Source organism: Gorilla gorilla, chromosome 7 (assembly GCF_029281585.2).
Source record: "Gorilla gorilla gorilla isolate KB3781 chromosome 7, NHGRI_mGorGor1-v2.1_pri, whole genome shotgun sequence".
NCBI lineage: Eukaryota > Metazoa > Chordata > Mammalia > Primates > Hominidae > Gorilla > Gorilla gorilla.
This window is the reverse complement of record NC_073231.2, coordinates 65,893,074-65,913,438: the sequence shown is the minus strand read 5'-3', so window position 1 is coordinate 65,913,438 and position 20,365 is coordinate 65,893,074. Positions and strand designations below refer to the sequence as shown.

At 37.7% G+C, this 20,365-nt stretch overlaps 1 protein-coding gene across 1 annotated transcript in view; it reads left to right on the top strand.

Annotated features, from left to right (window-relative positions):
* The window catches only part of RP1 (RP1 axonemal microtubule associated), a 274,928-nt gene extending 257,125 nt beyond the window's left edge, over positions 1 to 17,803 (top strand). Inside the window, exons 26-29 of the mRNA XM_055348747.2 lie at positions 464 to 618; positions 4,833 to 4,911; positions 13,640 to 13,721; positions 17,657 to 17,803. Coding sequence (XP_055204722.2) covers positions 464 to 618; positions 4,833 to 4,911; positions 13,640 to 13,721; positions 17,657 to 17,756 — 416 coding nt within the window. The 3' untranslated portion in view covers positions 17,757 to 17,803. The remainder of the gene's footprint in view (positions 1 to 463; positions 619 to 4,832; positions 4,912 to 13,639; positions 13,722 to 17,656) is intronic.
* The last annotated feature ends 2,562 nt before the right edge of the window (positions 17,804 to 20,365 follow it).

The window sequence follows — 20,365 nt, the reverse complement described above, 5'->3', positions numbered from 1 at the left end:
ATCTTTGTTTTTTTTCTCCGTCAAGAGGGCTATTAAAAATCTCCATTGTTAGAATAATCTCCAAGAAGTAGCAGCATGAGTGACCAGCTGTGATTAGAACAGCCAAACTTTAGGGGGAAAAATGCCCACTTTCATCTAATTAAGAGAGAGGAGAGTTTCTGTTTTTTAAAAAAATACAACTTCTCATAATAACTGTGAAAGTGCAGTGGTTATTGAAAGTACGTAATTGCTGACAATAATTATTTTGAAACAGTAGTTCTGGAAATAGCTGAGTCTGTATGAATGAGGTAAACATTAAGTAGCTGAAAGTATGTTTGAAAGGGGGTACATAGAAGAAAAAGAGTTGGGGCCAAGTATCATCAACTAGATGAAAGAACATTCTGATTTCCTTGCAGAATATCTAACTACATTCAAAGAGATAAATAAAAATGAGAAAGATAATATCAGATTTCTTACATTTCAGTGGTGCTTTATGAGATTCGCATATACACAGGCACAATGACAGGTGCAGAAACAGAGTCTAATGTATTTATCAACCTCATCGGTACCAGAGGTGATTCAGGAAAACGAAGACTTCATCAGTCCAAAAACAATGAAATCAAGTTTCAGCGTGGACAGGTAATAGAAACAGGTCTTCATCAGTTTTTACCGACTATCCTTCCTTTAATTTATTTAACAAAAACACACACAAACAGAAAATTTCTGAGATGCTCAGTTGATTCCTGTGAGGAATTCAGGGAGGTGTGGTCATTTCTTAGTGTGCATGTTATTGTTCTGAAGTTGAGTACAGGATGGGACTTAACCCAACAAATGCAGTATTCTACTTCCAGATACGGCAGACTCAGCTATAACAAAATGAACATCCTGCTGAGAACAACTAGAAACATTTGATAAAACATCTTTTAAACTGGTTTTAAAGGTATGAGAGAGCTACCCAGGCATTTAGGGCTTGAGGGCCCAAGATCCTGGAGAGAAAGAAAGTGCAGAGGAGAACATGGTATCAGCATGGCTTTCCACCATTTGTAAGGGGAAGCTTGGAATCAAGAAGCCAGTCAGAAAGTAGCAGTGGAGCAGTGGAGAGTCTGAGATGCTGTTCAGAGATTTAGGAGGCCTCATGGGGCTGGGATTTCTCACTTGAAAAGTGGCGATAGTGTGAGTCCTCTTGAAGCAGAGCAGGGACAGGTCCTGCAGCTCGTCATTGAGAGCAGCGATCCCAGGAAGCAGCAGTGAAGGACGGCAGAGAATGAGAGACGTAAAGAGGAAGACTCAGTGGAAGTGTGCATTCTAGAAGTCACTGCTGTTGGCAGCAGGGACTGGATCACTCTAGGACCAGAGCCACCAGGCTGGGCACCACGAGCAGCAGTGACGGGAGCAGCCTTGGGGGACAGAACTCATGTCTTATAGCCGTGCACAGATAAACTCCATCTCTGCCATTGTGGTTACTCCATCCATGGCCCATGGCCCATGGCCCATTGCACCACAGGCACTGAGGTGGCTAAGGCAAGACCTCTAAATAAAAAATTATAAAATATTATTAGAAAAAAATTTAAAACATAGCTACATGGGAAGCTGAGATAGGAGAATTGCTTGAGCCTAGCCCAACTTAGCAAGACCTCATCTCTTAAAAAAGAGAGAAAGAAAGAAAGAGAGAGAGAAAGAAAGAGAAAGGAAGGAAGAGAAAGAAAGAAAAGAAAAAGAAAGAAAAAAGAAAGAAAGAAAGGAAGAGAACAAAGAAAGAAAGAAAGAAAGGGAGAGAGAAAGAGAAAAGGAAGGAAGGAAAAGAAAAGAGAGAAAGAAAGAAAGAAAGAAAGGAAGAAAGAAAGAAAAGAAAAGGAAAGAAAATAAAAGAAAAAGAAATATACTATGTTCAGGGACTCAGTATTATAAAGTTTTTACTGCTGTCTAATTGATCTGCAGTTTTAATGTAATATCAATCAAAATCTCAGAAACTATTTTTAAACAGAAATTGGCAATCTAATTATAAAATTTATGTGGAAATGCAGTCAAATACACCTAAAATAATGTTGAAGAAGAAAAACCAAGTGGAGGAATTACAGTACCAGGTATCAAGACTTATAAAATTAAGGTAATTAAGACAGCATCAATTTGTACAAAGAAAGTCAAATATAGCAAAGAAACAGAAGACAATCCAGAAACAGATCCACACATCCCAATGTGCAGCATCAGAGAAAGCACTGAAAAATTTCAACAAATTTTTAAATTGGATATTATTATAGAAAAAAAATCACAACTTCTATTTTACATCAAATCCCCAAATCAGTTTTATGTAACTTTATGTTTAAATGTGAAAAGTAAAACAATTAAATATCTAGAAGATAATGATGCAAGAAAATCCTCATAATCTAGGGGGTTGACTAGGACTTTAAAAGCGTCTAATTGTGGGCCGGGCACAGTAGCTCATGCCTGTAATCCCAGCACTTTGGGAGGCCGAGGTGGGTGGATCATTTGAGGTCAGGAGTTCAAGACCAGCCTGGCCAACATGGTGAAATCCTGCCTTTACTAAAAATACCAAAATTAGCCGGGCATGGCGGCGGGTGCCTGTAGTCCCAGCTACTCAGGAGGCTGAGGCAGGAGAATCACCTGAACCCGGGAACTGGAGGTTGCATTGAGCCAAGATAGCGCCATTGCACTCCAGCCTGGGTGACAGAGAAAGACTCTGTCTCAAAAAATAAATGAATAAATAAAATTAATTGTGGTAAAATACACATAACATAAAATTTATTTTTAAACCATTTTTAAGTATAATTTTCTTAAAGTATAAGTATAATGGTTTAAGTACATTCACATTATTGTGTAAGCATGACTACCATCCATCTCCAGAACTCTTTTCATTTTGCAAAACTGAAACTCAGTATTCATTAAACAACTCTCCATTCTTCCATCCTCCAGCCCTTGGCAACCACCATTCTACTTTATGTGTCTATGAGTTGACTACTCTAGGTACCTCATATAAGTGGAATCATACAGTATTTTCTTTTTGTGACTAACTTCACTTAGAATAATATCCTCAAATTTCATGCATGTTGTAGCATGTGACAGGATTTATTTCCTTTGCGAGACTGAGTTGTATTCCATTGTATTGTTCATGCATGTCGTAGCATGTGAGAGGACATCTTTCCTTTGAAAGGCTGAATAATATTTCGAAACATTTCATGTTTCGTTTATCCATTCACCCCATGATGGACACTTGGGTTGCTTCCGCCTTTTAGCTATTGTGAATGATGTCGCTATGAACGTGAGTAGACAGTTATAAACTAAAACTTTAAAGACAAATCAGAAAGCATAAAGGGGAAAAAGATAAATTATACTATTTAAGTATTAAATATTTCTGTTCCTCAAGATACCATTAAGAGAGTAAAAAGGGAAGGCACACAGTGGGAGAAGATATTGTAAAAACAAACTGGCAAAAGACTTGTTTGCAGACTGTGTATAGAAAACCACAGAGCAACAAGAAAAAGACAGAAAACCCTATTTAAAACATGGGCATGACACTTGAATGTGTGCTCTACAAAAGAGGGTATCCAAATCACCAATAAACTTAAAAAGCCTGCACAGCCTTATTAATAATCAGAAAGAGTCAATGAAAATCACAGTGAAGTGTTACTGTGCATGATCAGATGGTTAAACTTAAAAAGAATAACAATAAATATTGATTCACCTGTGGAGCACTTTGAACTCTCATATGCTTCTCATACGGAGTGTATATTAGTATAAGTATTTTTAGAAAGTGAGACTTACTATACACACGCACACACACACACCCTATAACCCAGCTGTTTCCCAACAGAAATATATGCAGATATCATGAAAAGACACATGTAAGAATGTTCTGAGCAGCATTATTCTAGGAATAATGTTTGTCTATAAATAGTAGAGTGGATAAATAATTTTGATAATATTCAGTAATGAAAATGAACAAGACGCTGCTGAGCAAAATAGCATGGATGAATCTCACATTGAGTGACACAAGCCAGGTGGAGCAAGAATGTACCGTAGGATTCTATTGATATATGGTCCCAGACAAGGCAAAACAAAATAAAACTGCTAAAAGTCAGGATAGTGGATATCGTTTGGGGTGACGGTGACTGAGAGGGGCATGTCGGGGTCTTGGGTGCTGATAAGGCTCTGTTACTTACATGGATGTGTTTGTTGAGTGTGCATTTGTAAGTTGTACACCTGTATCTATTTCATAGTTTATTTTAAAACGTCCTATGTGTGTGTATGTATATATATGTACATATACATATTTCAATACATAGTTTATTTAAAAGTAAAAGATATTAAGAGACAGAACAATGTGGAAAGCACCAATTCTGGTGATAGCTTCCGGTCTGAGACTTGGCTCCTCACACACTAGGTGTTGACCTGGGACAAGTAGCTTAACTCTAGGTGCCTCAGTCTCTTCGACTGTGAAATGAGAAAGTGAGTAGTACTGACCTCATGGGCTGTTGTGAGGATTCAATGAGTTAATATATGAAAAACACTTGAGAGAGTTTGGCACTTACTCATATAGTACAGATTATGAGCTGTTATTATTAGTAATAGTAGATTTAAAATAAATCTCCTAATTATGTTCTAAAAATCTTTTTCACTAGACTCTGTGACTTAGGAGAGCAAGAATTATATTCTACATGTTTCTGTGTCTCTCACAAAGCATAGTGTAGAACTTTGCACATAAAATAGTAATTTTTACAGTAGTAGTAAGAATACTATATAGTATAGTAACAATATAGTATCAATAGTAATACTATTTTTTTTCTAGAGAAAGGAAATATCCTAATGGTCACTGAGTTTATTTCTTTATTGTACAGGTTGATATTTTTTCCATTAAGGCTGTATCTCTCGGAAAATTGAAGAAAGTTCTGATTAGTCATGATGGAACAGGTCCAGGTAAGATTTAGTTTCTTGGTAAGAAGTTTATTTTGCAAATTTATGAAAAATCGTATAAGAAGCAGGTGAAAGAACAGGAAAATGTACAGGTCATATAAAATTCGGATAAGAAAATAATCTTATTTTATATTATATTTAATGTAAATATATAAAGTTATATTTATATATAATTTACATTGAATATATTATAATTATATTTATATAATATATATTATACATCATAAATTTACATTAAATATATTTAATGTAAATATTTAATGTAGATTTATGATATATATTTACATTAGGTATATTTACATTAAATATAATGTAAGGTTATAAATGGTCACTAATTAAATTATATAGTGACCATTTATTGACTGAATATATTAAATTATATACATTTACATTAAATATATTTAATGTAAATTTATGAAGTTTTGTCAGGTTGAGTTTATTACATGACTTGTACAAGCACATGATTATATTACGCAGGAAATTTCCTTGAAAGACAAAAGCTTTGGTGTGTGCATGCATGCGTGCATGCGTGTGTGTGATCTCCAGACACCCTGGGCATTCTTCACAGTTGCATGTCTGTTGTGTCTGTCCCTGTGTTTCCCTGGGTCCCTTATCCCACACTCTTCAGCAAACCCGCTGCTTGAACACCATCCCTGATCCGACCTTTCCCTCCATGTCTTCTCCCCAGGCACAGCTATCAACCAAGACCTGTCAATTCCACTTCATTCATATCTTTCCTACTGGCTCCCTTAGAGCTATTAAATTCAAACTTCAGTTCTACTGCTAAAATGTAACTCTATATTATAACTTATATCATAGTACTGAAACCATTTATCACATTGATTTTCATATTCCTCTTTTCTTTCTGCTAGATTTTGAGTTTTTTAAAGGCTAGAATTATGTAGTATTTATCTTCATTTTCCTAGTGTCTAGTGTTGTGCCTGACAGTATAGTTTAATTAGTGACCATTTATTGAATGAACATATTTAAATCAGTGAAATGATTTTCAGTAAATCTCTTTAAAATGAAAGGGAAGAGCTTAAATTGGCCATAGTGACAGAAACCAAATGGAGCAGAAGCAGAAAAGGTGAGGTAGCAGTGAATAGAAAGAAAATAGACACATAGTTCAATGAGTTCAGGATCATATAGAGGAAATTATTAGAAAAAGGCAGAAGTAAGAAATAGAATAGAGGAAGGAATGACATAATATGCTTCCTTCTATACATGGTGTCACTGTAGAGTGGTGTCACTGTAGAGTGGTGTTTCCGTAAGGTGGTGTCACTGTAGAGCAATGCCACTGTAGAGTGCTGTTACTGCAGAGTGATGCCACTGTGGAACATTGTCACTGTAGAGCACTGTTACTGTAGAGTGATGTTACTGCAGAGTGATGCCACTGTGGAACGTTGTCACTGCAGAGCACTGTCACTGTAGAGTGATGTTGCTGCAGAGCTGTGTCACTGTAGAGCAGTGTCTGTAGGCTGGTATCACTGCAGAGTGCTGTCACTGTAGAGTGGTGTCACTGTAGAGCTGCATTTCTGTAAGGTGGTGTCACTGTGGAGCAGTGTCACTGTAGAGTGGCGTTTCTGTAAGGTGGTGTCACTGTGGAGCGCTGTCACTGTACAGCAGTGCCACTGTACAGCAATGTTACTATAGAGTGATGTCACGGTGGAATGTTCTCACTGTAGAGCGGTGTCACTGTAGATTGATGTCACTGTAGAGCAGTGCTGCTATAGAGCAGTGTCGCTGTAGAGTGATGTCACTGTAGAGTGATGTTACTGTAGAGGAGTGTCACCATAGAGTGGCTTCACTGCAGAGTGGCATCAGTGCACAGCCATGGCACTGTAAAGGAGTGTCACTGTAGAGCAGCGTCACTGTAGACTATGTCACTGTAGACTGGTGTCACTGTAGAGTGGTGTCATTGTAAAGCAGTGTCACCACAGAGCAGCTCACTGCGGAGGGGTGTTATTATAGAGTTGTTTCACTGCAGAGTGGTGTCACTGTAGGGTAGTGTCACTGCAGAGCAGTGTCACTGTGGAGTGTTGTCACTGTGGAGTGGTATCACTGTAGGTGGTGTCACTGTAGTGCAATGTCACTGTGGAGCAGCACTGTCACTGTAGAGGGGTGCCACTGTAGGGTGGTGTCACTACAGAGTGATATCACTATAGATGGTGCCACTGTGGAGTGTTGTCACTTTGGATCAGTGTCACTATAGGTGGTGTCGCTGTAGGGTGGTGTCCCTGTGGAGTGTGTCACTGTGGAGCATTGTCACTATGGAGTGGTATCACTGTAGGTGGTGTCAGTGCAGGGTGGTGTCACTGTACAGGGTTTCACTGTAGGGTGGTGTCACGGTAGCAGTGTCACTGTGGAGCGTTGTCACTATGGAGTGGTATCAGTATAGGAGGAATCACTGTAGGGCATTGTCACTGTAGAGCAGTGTCACTGTAGGTGGTGTCACTGTAGGGTAGTGTCACTGTAGGGTGGTGTCACTGTAGAGGGGTGTCACTGTAGGGGGTGTTACCGTAGATGAGTGTCACTGTAGACGGGTGTCAGTATGGAGCTGTTTAACTGTGGAGCAGTGTTACTGTAGTGCTGGGTTGCTGCAGAGTGGTGTCACTGTAGAGTGTGGTGCCTTTTAGATTACTTTTATGAAGGATGGAAACTTTTATTGTGATTTCCTGCTTTTGCCCCAAGCCTCCCTTGCCAGCAGCACATGGATATTCAGGATAGCTAGTTACAGTCAGAGCTGCAGACTTTGGCATGGATTGAAACAGAACAGTTAGTAGAACCCCCAGACTCTTGTTTTAAAAAATTATTCTCAGACTCTTCTTTGTGACATGGGATGGAAACAATGTTAGAACATCCAACCCACATCCTAAAAAGCCAGAATTGAGGTGCTGTAGAGAAAACTGCCACCACAACATCAGGGCAATCACTATTGCAGGCAAAGGAAGGAGAATTAGGCATTTATTTGAAGAGGCAGGCTGCACATTTGAAGGGGAAAATATTATAACCAAGGTTGTTTGGTACAAAGAATAAAAATGACAGAAGGAAGAATGAAAGGGACATTGTGATTTTAAACATGTTTACATGGCCAATTTACTCATATAGAAATGGCTTTGATAGAGGGAGCAATAAACTTCCAAAATACTGATTGTTTTTTAAGGAAATACTCATTAACAAAAAAAATGTGCAGGTACAGGAGGGACAATAGTGAGATTCTCAAGTTATTTTTTTCTTTCCATTTTTAAGAAGAAGCCACATACAGTATTGTTCTTTTAACCCAAATACAGTTATGTCTAGGGTTATCTAACCACAAATGGAATAAATAGAAAGCTTCAGTAAAGACTCAAATTTGTAGCAAATTTGTAGAACTTCAAAACGTTTAGGAATTATCTGAGTATCTTAAATAAAACAGATCCCTGGGCCCACCCCAGAGATTCTGCCTGTGTGGGTACCAAGTAATCAGAGGTATATGTGCTTTTCTGTTTGTCTCTTGCAACACAAGCACCTCCAGGGGTCCCGATTCCAGAGGTCCTCAGACTGCGTCCCAAGGGTTCTTTGTTGAGGGACTGCAGGATGCCAGTCCCTGGGTGGATGCAAATGTCAGTGAGATGCATGGGGTGCCTGTGCTCACAGGCAGGGCCTATGGTGACAGACACATATGAAATACTTACATTAAGTTAGAATGAAGTATGATAAATATTTGAAAGTAAACTTCACAGTGCTATTGTCCATTTGACAAAGGGACCTGGAAGAATGTAAAAACCTTCACAGGAAAAGAAGAAAATGTGGTAGGTAGGCTGGGGGTGAGGGCCAAGTTTTGGCTGGATATTTGGAAATTTCAATGGGCTTCTCTGACTGGTGGGATTAGGCTATTTGAAACTCAGTTAAGGAACCCAGTTAAGGCAAGTGAAAAGGAATTACTATAACATGATTTTAAAGTTCTTTAATGAAACTATCCTTCCTACATTCTGAATACTCTTTACACTAAAAGAAAAGTATACCATAATAGAGTATCCAGGTTACGTTCTTTTCCCATATTTTCTTTTCAAACTGTGTGTTATTTGGAGTCTGATAACCCACTACCTAATGTAAGCCTGAACATTACCAGTACTGGTGGTTCTAACTGTGTTCACCTCTCCCACAAAGTATCCATCCTGAGTTTTAAATTTTTTCATGATTTTGAAAACCCTTGCTTTAAAGAAAGGCTTTACTAATCATGTGGGGATACTTGAAAACACTGATAGTTTCTGTGCCTTGTAAAAGTTGTGATGTGCCATATGCCCTCTTTTGTGACATGATTTTTTTAACTCAACATTGTTTCCAAGATCTATCCACTTTCATGTGTAGTGCAATAGTTGATTTTCACCACTGTGTAATATTCTACTGCATAGTAATACATAATTAATCTGTCTATCTCTTGTTAATGCATAGTTGTGTTGTTTCCAGTTTGACTGTTACAAACAAGCTGAAATAAACATTCTTTTTTTTTCTTTTCTTTTTTTGAGATGGAATCTCACTGTGTTGCCCAGGCTGGAGTACAGTGGTGTGATCTTGGCTTACTGCAACCTCCATCTCCTGGGTTCAAGCAATGCTTCTGCCTCAGCCTCCTGAGTGGCTTGGACTACAGGCTTATGCCACCATGCCCACTAATTTTTTGTATTTTTAGTAGAGACGGGGTTTCGCCATGTTGGCCAGGCTGTTCTCAAACTCCTGACTTCAGGTAATCTGCCCGCCTTGGCCTCTGAAAGTGCTGGGATTACTGGCATGAGCCACCGGGCACAGCCTGAAAGAAATTTTGTAATGCACAGAAGCAAGAGTTCCTCTAGGAGGGTGGTTCCCAACTGGGGGCAAATTTGCCCCCAGACATTTGACAATGTCTGGAGACTGTTTTGGTTGTCACAGCTGGTAGGTGTTACTACCAGCACCTAGTGGGTAGAAGCCTGAGATACTGCTAAGCATTTTACCACACACAAGACAGTCCCACAACAAATAATTATCAGGCCCCAAATGTCAGCAGAGCTGAGGCTAAGAAACCTCAGGTTCTAAGGTAAATCCATAGAAGTCAGTTGCTAGGTAGGTCAAAGGATATGATCATATCTGGCTCTCTAAGATAAACTACTAGTTTCAAAAGTGATTCTACTAAATTTTTCTCTTACCTACAGTATATAAGAACTTCTATTATGTCATATGCTCGCCAACACCTGGTACACTTAATTTTTGCCTTTATTTTATGTAAGTTGGTATAAAATAGTATTCTCTTTGGCCCTAATTTGCATTACCCTGATTTCTAGGAACAGTGAGCATTCTTTCTACTTCTTTTTTTTTATCCTTAACTGAATTTCTTTGTCTGTGGAAATACATGTTCTTCTCCATAATATTTAGGATAAAGGCAAAGGTCCTCTAATAAAAAGTGATTTACAAAACAGATTTTTTAAAGACAGCAGTGAATTTCACACACAGGTAACAGCCCCAAAGAGAGAGCCATTCCCAGCCAGCCATCAGGGACCAGGTCCTTCCACCTTGCTATTCTTCCATCACCTAAATCTCCTCTCCTCTGCATGGTCAGAGCTGGTTACAGCACATGAAAGAGGGAAAGTCCCCTGCAACAGTGTCTTTTGAGTATGGGAGATGGCAGCTGCGCATATGACTTCTGGCCACATTTCATTCCTGAGAAACTAGTCACATAGTTCTTCTGTGGCTGCAGAGACATCTGGGAGATGTGGGCTTCTCGCACTGCAGAAATGCCAAGAAAGGGAGAGCAACTAGCAGTGACTGGCACTGTATCTTCTCTAGTTAGTGTTATATTTTAATGGCTGAAATTCTTAATTTTAAAGTAGTTTAAGAGTATAGTATAATTTTTAAATTATCAGCATATTTTGTGTCTTATTTAAGAAAGTCTTCTCTACCCCCAGAGTATTCCAAATATATATATATATATATATATATATATATGCAGAATCATGTGCTGCATAACCATGTTTCAGTTAACGTGGACCACATATATGATGGTAGTCCCATGAGATTATCATGGAGTTGAAAAATTCCTATCACCTAGTAACATCACTGCCGTTGCAATATTGCAGTGAAACACATTACCTTTTCTATGTTTAGAAACACATATACTTACCATTGTGTGACAATTGCCTACAGTATTTAGTACAGTAACACGCTGAACAGGTTATAGCCTAGGAGTATAGGCTGTGCCATATCACCTACGTGTGTAGTAGACGATGCCATCTAGGTTTGTGTAAGTGCTCACAGTGTTTGCATGATAATGAAATCACCTAATGATGCCTTTCTCAGAATGTGTCCCTGATGTTAATGACTACAGTTTATACATCCACATACATATATTTTAAGTCTTGCTTTTAAGATTTAAAATTTTACTCCATCTGTAATTGATTTCTATGTATGATACGAGGATGGAATCAACTTTCATTCTTTTCCATATGGATCATCAATTGTACTACCACTCTGTATTGACTACTTCATCTTCACTTGAGAGCTCTACAAAGTCATCTTTATTTTATACAAGAAGTCATTGCTTTGCATGGAATCTATATGCACAAATTTCAGTTGCAATGATTTACTTAACACAAATCCCCAAACAGCATAGTTCAAATTTCAGCTACCATGCTGTAGTAACTGCAATTGCATAAGTACAAACTTTGCTGGAGCTTTTTAGTCTACAAATCACTATGTGGATAACAGATGCACATTCTCATCAGCAACCAGTCACATCACTTCTTCCAATGTCTGTCTGTTGGTGCTGGGTCATGGTGCATTTGTTATCAGTATATGCCTAGACAGCAAAGTGTATAGTTGTGTTGCTTCCTTGCTTACCAATAGTGAATCCATGTGACAGTTTATAACAATATATAATTGAAAGATGAAAGTGTATCAAAGAAATGAAAAGTGGCAATGCTGGAAGTGAAGTTCAAATCTAAAATAAATGGGGTTATAGACATAATTTACCACCATGAAAGTGTTGACACTGCCACCGTTTGAGAGACTGTAGATTCGCAGCAAGAGGAAATTAATGAGGGGAATTGATGTCCATGGATGAGGAAGGTGGTGGTGACAAAAAGGACGAAGGTGTCGATAAAAACTTCACTTAAATGAATTCTGAGATATTTTATGACATTGAAAACACAAAGAAAAAAATATTGTAAGCTGATCCAAATTTAGGAGTTTAATAATTTGCTAAGATGCAAAAGATGCTTCCTCTGTATTATAAATTATATGGTGAGAAAAAGAAGGCAAACACCAAACAATTCCTAAGTTTTTTTATTAGAAAAAATAAAACATTTTAATTTTCAATGTTACTAATGTTTTAAATTATAGTGCATTAAATATTAGTGTTGCTACTTTTCATTTTTTATAGCCATTTTAAATTCACAGTAAAGATTTTTTGATGTTTTGAAAAAATGTTTACAGATCATCAAGCAGTCATAATTTTTCCCTGTTGATTATTAAGATGGCTTGCATAGTTTCAGCTTGCAGTTCTTGTTATGGTTCCACACTAATGTGCAGAGCAGCGCTGCCTGTATCAAGTTTGTGTGAAGGGGAAAGGTTAATTCTGAATTCATTTTCTGTCCCATAGTCAATTTATCTATGCCAGCCCCAATTCCACATTGCCTTGATTGGTATAGATTTACAATAAATGTTGATAAGTGGTAGGGTGATTCCCCTCCCTTACTCATGATCAGAAGTGCTTATGATATTCTTGGGCCTTTATCATCCACATGAATTTTATTACCAGCTTCTGGATTTTCACGTAAAACACCATGGTGAATTTGATTTAATTACATTGAGGTTTTGAATTAGTTTATGAGGAACTGACATCTTTATGATATCTTCCTACTTACCAACATGAGATAGTTCTACATTTATTTATGGCTTTTTTTGCTGTCATTTCCTACATTTAGATGATTTTTCTATAAATTATACTACATCTGATTTTAAATTTACTCCCAAATTCTTAAATTTTTATAGCAATTCAACATTGTAGCTTTTATTAAATTATGCTTTTTAACCTTTTCTCTCTGGTTAAAAGAAATACACTGGATTTTTATGTATTAATTATATTTCTAACAATTTTTCTCATCACTCTTAATTCTATATTCTGTGATTTCTTTGGTTTTTTAAGTTAAGTCATATCTTCTGTGAATAATGACAGTTCTGTTTCTTTTTTCTCTACTTATCAGTTTTTCTTTTCCTTTCTTCTTTCCCTCCTCTCCTTCCTCCCTTCTTTCCTCCTTCTCTCTCTCCCTTCTTTCCTTACTTTCATTTTTTCTTTCTTTAATTGTGTTGACAGGTACAGTAATCAATACCTTCTAAATTTTCACTATGTAGAATGATGATTGATTGTGACTTTCCATTACTATTTAAACTTATAAATCTTCTATGGCTTAACATAACTGAAATGCATTTATGTGAATTTACTTCTCTCTTTATTCTTGGCTCATGTGTTTTTAAATAATTTTTTTTTTAATTTTATAGAGAGTTTGGGTCCCTATCTTCTCTTTTCCTCTGCTTCTAGTACTCTGAGTAATTAGGTTGCTCACTCACATTTTCATTTCTCTACTGGCATAATCTGCATGTGCATATTTTTGTACCTTGACATGTATACTTAAAAAGGAACATTTGGAGGACCTATGAATAAAATCACAATGCTGGTATTTTTATGCCAAAGAGTTAAATAAATCTCCTTTGTCAACTGACACAGGTAACGGATGGTTTCTTGGGAGTATTGTTGTTAAGTCTGAAGATGAAGACAGCAATGAAGAGGTGCTGTTTACATGCAACAGGTATGCTCTTAATGCATTATTATGCAAAATTATGCTCTCTTTGTCCCATTTATTCCACCTGTGTCTTCCAGCATGCCTCATCCCAGCTGTTGGACAACATCATTCCCTCCCTGAAAACCAGAGCTGAAGGCCTTCTCTCCTCAAGAAGCTGTCCTTTATCAGCACTAGTAATTCTCTCTTCTTTTGTAATCTCTAACATTTTTCTCTTCTGAAAAAAGTATGGTAAAATGGAAAGAAATTGGGTTAGGACTTAGAAAACAGGTTCTTCTTTCTGTTTCTAAAACACGTGCTAAGCTCCCTGCTAGTACCGTGAACTTGGGTACCACTCTTAACTTCTCTGAGGTTCAATGTCCTCATATGGAAGATGTCAATAATACCTGCTTCCCCTAGTTCATTTGAATCATTTAAACTCAAATGATGTTATATATGTGAACTGTGAACTCTAATGCATTGTACTAATGTGGCGTAGCTGTAATATAACAGGAGACTTAAGTGGCAAGGGTAACTGTAATTCTTCGGCCGGGTGGTCATAGGTGAACCACTTAAACTTCTGATTCTCAGTTTCAAAGTTTTATGAGAATGATTAAATCTTCTCTACCTACTTTATAGAGTTATAATAAGTAGAATATCAAATGCACCTTAAAACAAAATGCACTAAACACAGAAATTATGTAGTTAAGTTCCCTCCATTATTAACCAATCTACAGAATATGTTGATCCATTTGATCAGTCATTATGCAAGTAGTAATTGACCACCCACCATATCAAGAAGTGGGATAGATAATGGAGATCCAGCAATAAGGCAATCCAGTTTCTGTCGGCAAGGACCTATGGTCCCCACATGGGAACATGGGAAATGTTAACGACATGAAGGCAATGAGAGAGGCTTATATATGCTGTGAAGACCTGGGTGTCAAGGTGCTATGTCTACGTGATTGCATGTTCCTTGAATCTAGAGAACTCATGCATTGTATATATTAATTTATCCATCCATTTAATATGTTAATTTATCCATCCATTTATTTATGCAAAAATATTGCATGCCTGCTAGGTGTTAGGTACTATACCAAATCCTAGAGATTTGGAGATAAAAAAGTAGAGTCCTTGTCTTCAAAGAACTTCCACTTGATGCTCAGTAAGGGAGGAGAGATGTAATGCTACACGAAGCTGGAGAGCTGAGTGTGCTCTGAGTTTAGTAGGTGGCTCAGCATCACTATTTCCTAAAGTGAGGGACACTCTTCAGACATGCAGAGATGCACATTGGTTGACTGACTGGATTTCACCTTACTATAGTTTCGATTCTAGGAAATAGTCATTCTTTTGAAACTTAATAAGGAGTTGCATTTTGTATGAACAAAATGTATAGCACTTCTCTGATCATCTGTTTGTTTCTTTTCTCAATGCACTTCCATTTAAAGTGCATGTAGTAGTAGCTATTGCCATTTTATGAAATTCAAGCTCTAGGAAGAGACCTCGTATTTTTATTTTTGCAAGAAATCTTAGTGAATAGGGAATAGAAAGGGGAAAGATTGAAGTTCTTAGGCACCAGATTTGGATTATAACGGCATTACTTACTAGCTCTGGGAGCCTCAGTTTATTCTTATGTAAAATGGCAGTAATGACACCTATTTTGCAGGGTTGTTTGAGGATTTCAGACAACATATATAAAGTACCTACAAAAGTGTCCTGCAATTATTAGAGGCTCCATGATGGTAAATGTTATTGTCACAGAAACAATTTTAAAGAAATTTTTAGACATGATACTACACATGCAAATGAAGGGAGAAAACACACCTTTGTTTCTAGATCACGTGTCTAGTATTTAGAACTCTCAAATAATTGACTAAGTTTTACTTTTTAAATATTGTATCTGCACAGTCCAATATGGTAGCCGCTAGTCACATATGGCTAATTAAATTTAAATTAATTTAAATCAAATCAAATAAAAATTCAGTTGCTTGGTTGTACTAGCTACATTTCAAGTGCTGAATAGACACAGATGGTTAGTGACTACCATATTGGCTAGTATATATACAACATTTGGTTTTATATCACATCTAGATATTTGGTATCATATGAAGCTGTGTTTAATATTTTACAGTGTAGTTTATTGCTCTGAATGTGATGGTACCAATGAAATAATGTAAGTAGTAAATATAAGATTATTATTTTTCTAAATGTGCCACATTTAGCAAAGTCAAAAGGCATCCAGGGCAGGTGATAATGGTCACATTCTCTTCCGAGCCAAAATTAATGTTACTGGCAATGCAAAGCAGTAGAAATCATGACGGTGACTTATTTCTACATTTTAGAATAATCACAAACCCTAGAAATTGGACTTACAGAAACAAAATGATGCAGATGAAAATATTTAAGATGTTTTATTGTATTATACTATCATATGGAATGATATGCACACAGATGTATCATTGCACTGTTATCATTAACTTAACTATAGCAATATAAACTGTTTTCCTTGCCTTTTCTCTCTGAGGACCCAGGGTTAAATAAGTATTAAAAAATTATCTTGCTATTCCATCAGAAGTGGAAGAAACCATAGATAACGTTTGGTTTCATGGTTTGTTTGACAGATGAGCAAACTGTGACCTAATGAGATTAATGGCATGCACACCTCAGACCCATTAGTCAGAAAGCAGGGGCTCTTGGTTCCTTGGCCCTCTGGAAAGTTTTAATTTAGTGTCTATCAATCTGTTGTTTCTATGATATAACTATGATTTTGTAAATTATCTTCTACTGAAGAATTCCCTGCACAAGATATCAAGTTTGCTATAAAATTGTTTTGTCAGAAAGTTCTACTTTCTGGAGTGTTTGGAGCATTTAGATGACATAAGCTTTACTGTCTTCCCCAGTGTAGATTATCAGCTACTTAAATGCAAGTCCCCTTCTAATTATGGGAAAAGAAAAGGTCTCCGAGAAGGAGGTTATTTATAACTTTATTTGTGGAGTTTCAAAATAACCAAGATATAGAGGGGTTACATTTTGTGTTGTGGGAGACTCTAAGATTTCTGCACCTATCTGTTGTATTGCTGTAGAGAAAAATCAGAAGAATACCCATCACTAGCATTTACTGAATGCTTTCCAAGGAATAGGCTTCATGGTAAAGCCAGAACTGCATACAGATACTCATTTGATCCCCACAGCCAGCCTACAGGTAGACTCTGTGATATTTATATTTCAAAGACAAGGAAATTGTCTTTGAAATATAAAGATAGTAAATTTTTTGCCTGAATATATTAATAATTGGTGGAGTCAGGATTCAGATCAAAATGTATTTGACTCTAGAACTGTACTGTCTCACATGGGAGCCACAAGCCACATATGTCTACTGAACTGTGGCTCTTCCAATGTAGGTGTAAGATACATTCCAGATTTCAAGAATGGAGAATAAAAAAGAATGTGATATAATTTTTATACTGATTACATGTTGAAATAATAATCTTTTGAATTTATGAAAATTCAAAATATTAATTTTACCTTCTTTTTACTTCTTTCCATAGTGGTTTGTATTCTAGTTCTCTTGAAAAGTGCTGTCCTAGAGTCTGAGGGTTTAGCCACTGTGTATACCTGCCAGTCACATGACAGGAGAGAAATAACAGCTACCACTAAGGAAACTCCAAGTGAGAAATTTTGACTATGTTAGAATATTTGTAATGTTACCAGAGGACTTTTCTAAAAGCCAAAATTTTAGAGTGAACCAATATGACTTTGCAACTTGAGTGTAGGAAAAAAGCTTGTCGAAGCTGGACTGCTAAATAATCTGGTGTGGCTTAAAATCTTAAATCCTTTTTTAAAATTCCGATCTCTCTAAAGGCCTCTTTAAATTCTTTCCATATGTTTTTTTTTTCCTTTCTAACTAATGAGCCTTCTTTCAATGCTCTCTCATATTAATTATCCTCTTTTTTTTTGCGTGGCAGATGGCTAGATGAGTACCAAGATGATGGCAAGACCCAGCGGGAATTGCTCGCAGAAAGTAGTCCCAGTGCAGGAGGAGAGACTGGGTCTACCATCTCCTGAAAGGGCCCACTTGGGCCTGTCGCTCCAATATGCTTCAAAAGGCTATTGATCTGATTGTGATAGTGCGTTTGTCTTTTGCTTGGGCTGGAGCAAACACCTGGGGAGGGTCAGTTTGTGTTGGACCCACTCATTGTTTCTGAGAACTTCCAAAATTGGGAGGATGCACTGACAGCCTCGGCCAACAGCTGACCAAGATCAGCCCCTGGTACCTGGGGTACCCATACTGCTGCTGTTCACCTCCTCCCCCTCCTCTTCCTTCGCCTTTTCTTTCCCTTCCTCCCCACTCTTCCCCTCCCTCCTCTCCCTTCTTTCTTTTCCTTTTTCTTTCAGAAAATCTGACTTACTGCTAAGGTTACTGAAATGTCTAAATAAGTAGTCTTTGTAGAAAATAACTGAAGAGAGGTACCTAATAACATTTGATGCATGAAAAACACTTTTATGCAACCTATGTTAATTTTAAAGTGGAAGTTTTATTGTTAGACAAAGGTATGTCTCTCTCAGAATTAGTGGTAATATCAATAAGAAAATGTAGAAAGAACCCAACCAATTGGGTTACCGTGTGTTCCCAGTGCACGTCCTGTGGGTCCACTTGCAGTTTGAGCTTCCAGCTGGTGACAGAGGCCTGCAGGCAGAGAGCAGCAGAGCGCAGGGCAGATATCTCACATCCATCGGTCACTTTTTCTCATGAAGCCTCAAATACTTGTCAACTTGGTGCCACAGGTGCCTTCTTCTAATCCGTTAATTTGGCACATAAGCTAAAACTCATTTGCCAGCCCAGGAGAGGTCAGGATGTAGCTTTTGATATCAAAGACACCTGTCTTTGAATCTCTATTTTGCCCCTGTGAGGTAGATGCTATCATCACCCACATTTTGCAGATGAGGAAACTGACACATGGAAAAGCCAAGTGACCTGCCCAAGCTTAGAGAGTGGAACGAGCAGGAGAGCCAGGATGTGACCCTAGAAGTCTGACTTCAGAGCCCATGCGCGTCCACACTGTGACCTTGGCCCTCCTGCCTTCCCTGCTTGTTTTTAGTATCCCGTGAAATCAGGCAGAGGGGCCAAGGAGGCAAATCTTGCATACCACCTTCATGATTTTTGTCATCTGCAATAGTACCTGTACTAGTATATGCTTGATATTTTCTTCCTTGAACTGTGTCTAAATCAGTGTGTTTAGAGGTGAAGAGAGCTTGGCCTCATCCTAAATCATGTTCCAAATATCCATGAAATCACTGATTTAATATGTCATTACATTTTTTCCTAAAACACATTAAAATAAATCTATGTCTAACAAAAATTTTAGGTTAGTCTATATACTACCTAAAATTATTTTATAAACATCTAGTAGTCGGCACATTTCACCATTACGGTGTGTGTGTATATGTGTGTGTGTGTGCATGTGTGTATGTGTGTGTAGTACTTAATTCTGGCCTGGCAGATCATTATTAGTAAATAATGTTCAGTAAGTAGATGCTGTTGTTATAATGGTTTCCCTTTTACTAACCCATGACCAAGAACTAATCCATTCCTTAGAAATGGTATATTTTTACATCTGAGGATGAAAATACATCAAGAATACAGCTTCAGTGATTTGAAGTTAAAAACAGCCTTTTTTTTTTTCTAAAGTGTCCAGCAGACCATATTACAGGTAAGAAAAATAAGTACAATAGTTCTCCCTTATTGGTGGTTTTGCTTTCTGAGGTTTCAGTTACCAGAAGTCAACCACAGTCTGAAAATATTAAATGGAAAATGTCAGAAATAAACAATTCATTCATTTTCAGTTGCATGCCATTTTAATCAGTGTGATGTAATCTCATGCCATCCTGCCCTGTCCCATCCAGGATGTGAATATTCTCTTTGTCCCGAGTATCCATGAATCACTTAGTCCTAGTATTGCAGCACTTGTGTTTGTCACCCTTATTTTACCTAATAATGACCCCAAAGTGCAAGAGTAGTGACTCTAGCAATTCAGATATGCCAAAGAGAAGCTGAAAAGTGCTTCCTTTAAGTGAAAAGGTGAAAGTTCTTGTCTTAATAAGGAAAGAAAATAAGTTAAATGCTAAGGTTGCTAAGACCTATAGTAAGAACAAATATCCGTTAAATTGTAAAGAGAGAAAAAGAAATTTGTGCATAATATAAATAGGGTACAATACTATCCATGGTTTCAGACATCCACCAGGGGTTTTGGAACATATCCCCCAAGGATAAGGGGGACCACTCCAGGCTGCACAGAAGCTTGGAGAATCACTTCTTGCCCTTGATGACATTTATTTCATGGTGCCCTGCCCAAAGCGGATACTGAACAAACACACTCATTTACTAAGCAGAAGCTTGTGAAGCATCTTCCAGACACTGGGAATAAACTGGCAAACAGCATAGGCATTTTCCCTGCCCTCTGAGGGGCCAGTGTTCTAGCAGGGACCTGAGTGAATAATGTGCATGCTGCAAACAGAGCCGAGGCGCCCTCCAAACTCGCAGGCCCTGCGGAGGGAGAGAGATCTTGTGCTCAGCTTTGTATATTCAGTTCTTGGCATACCAGGTGCTCTCTGCTAACTTGCAGGCCCTATGGAAGGAGAGAGATCTTGTGCTCAGCTTTGTATATTCAGTCCTT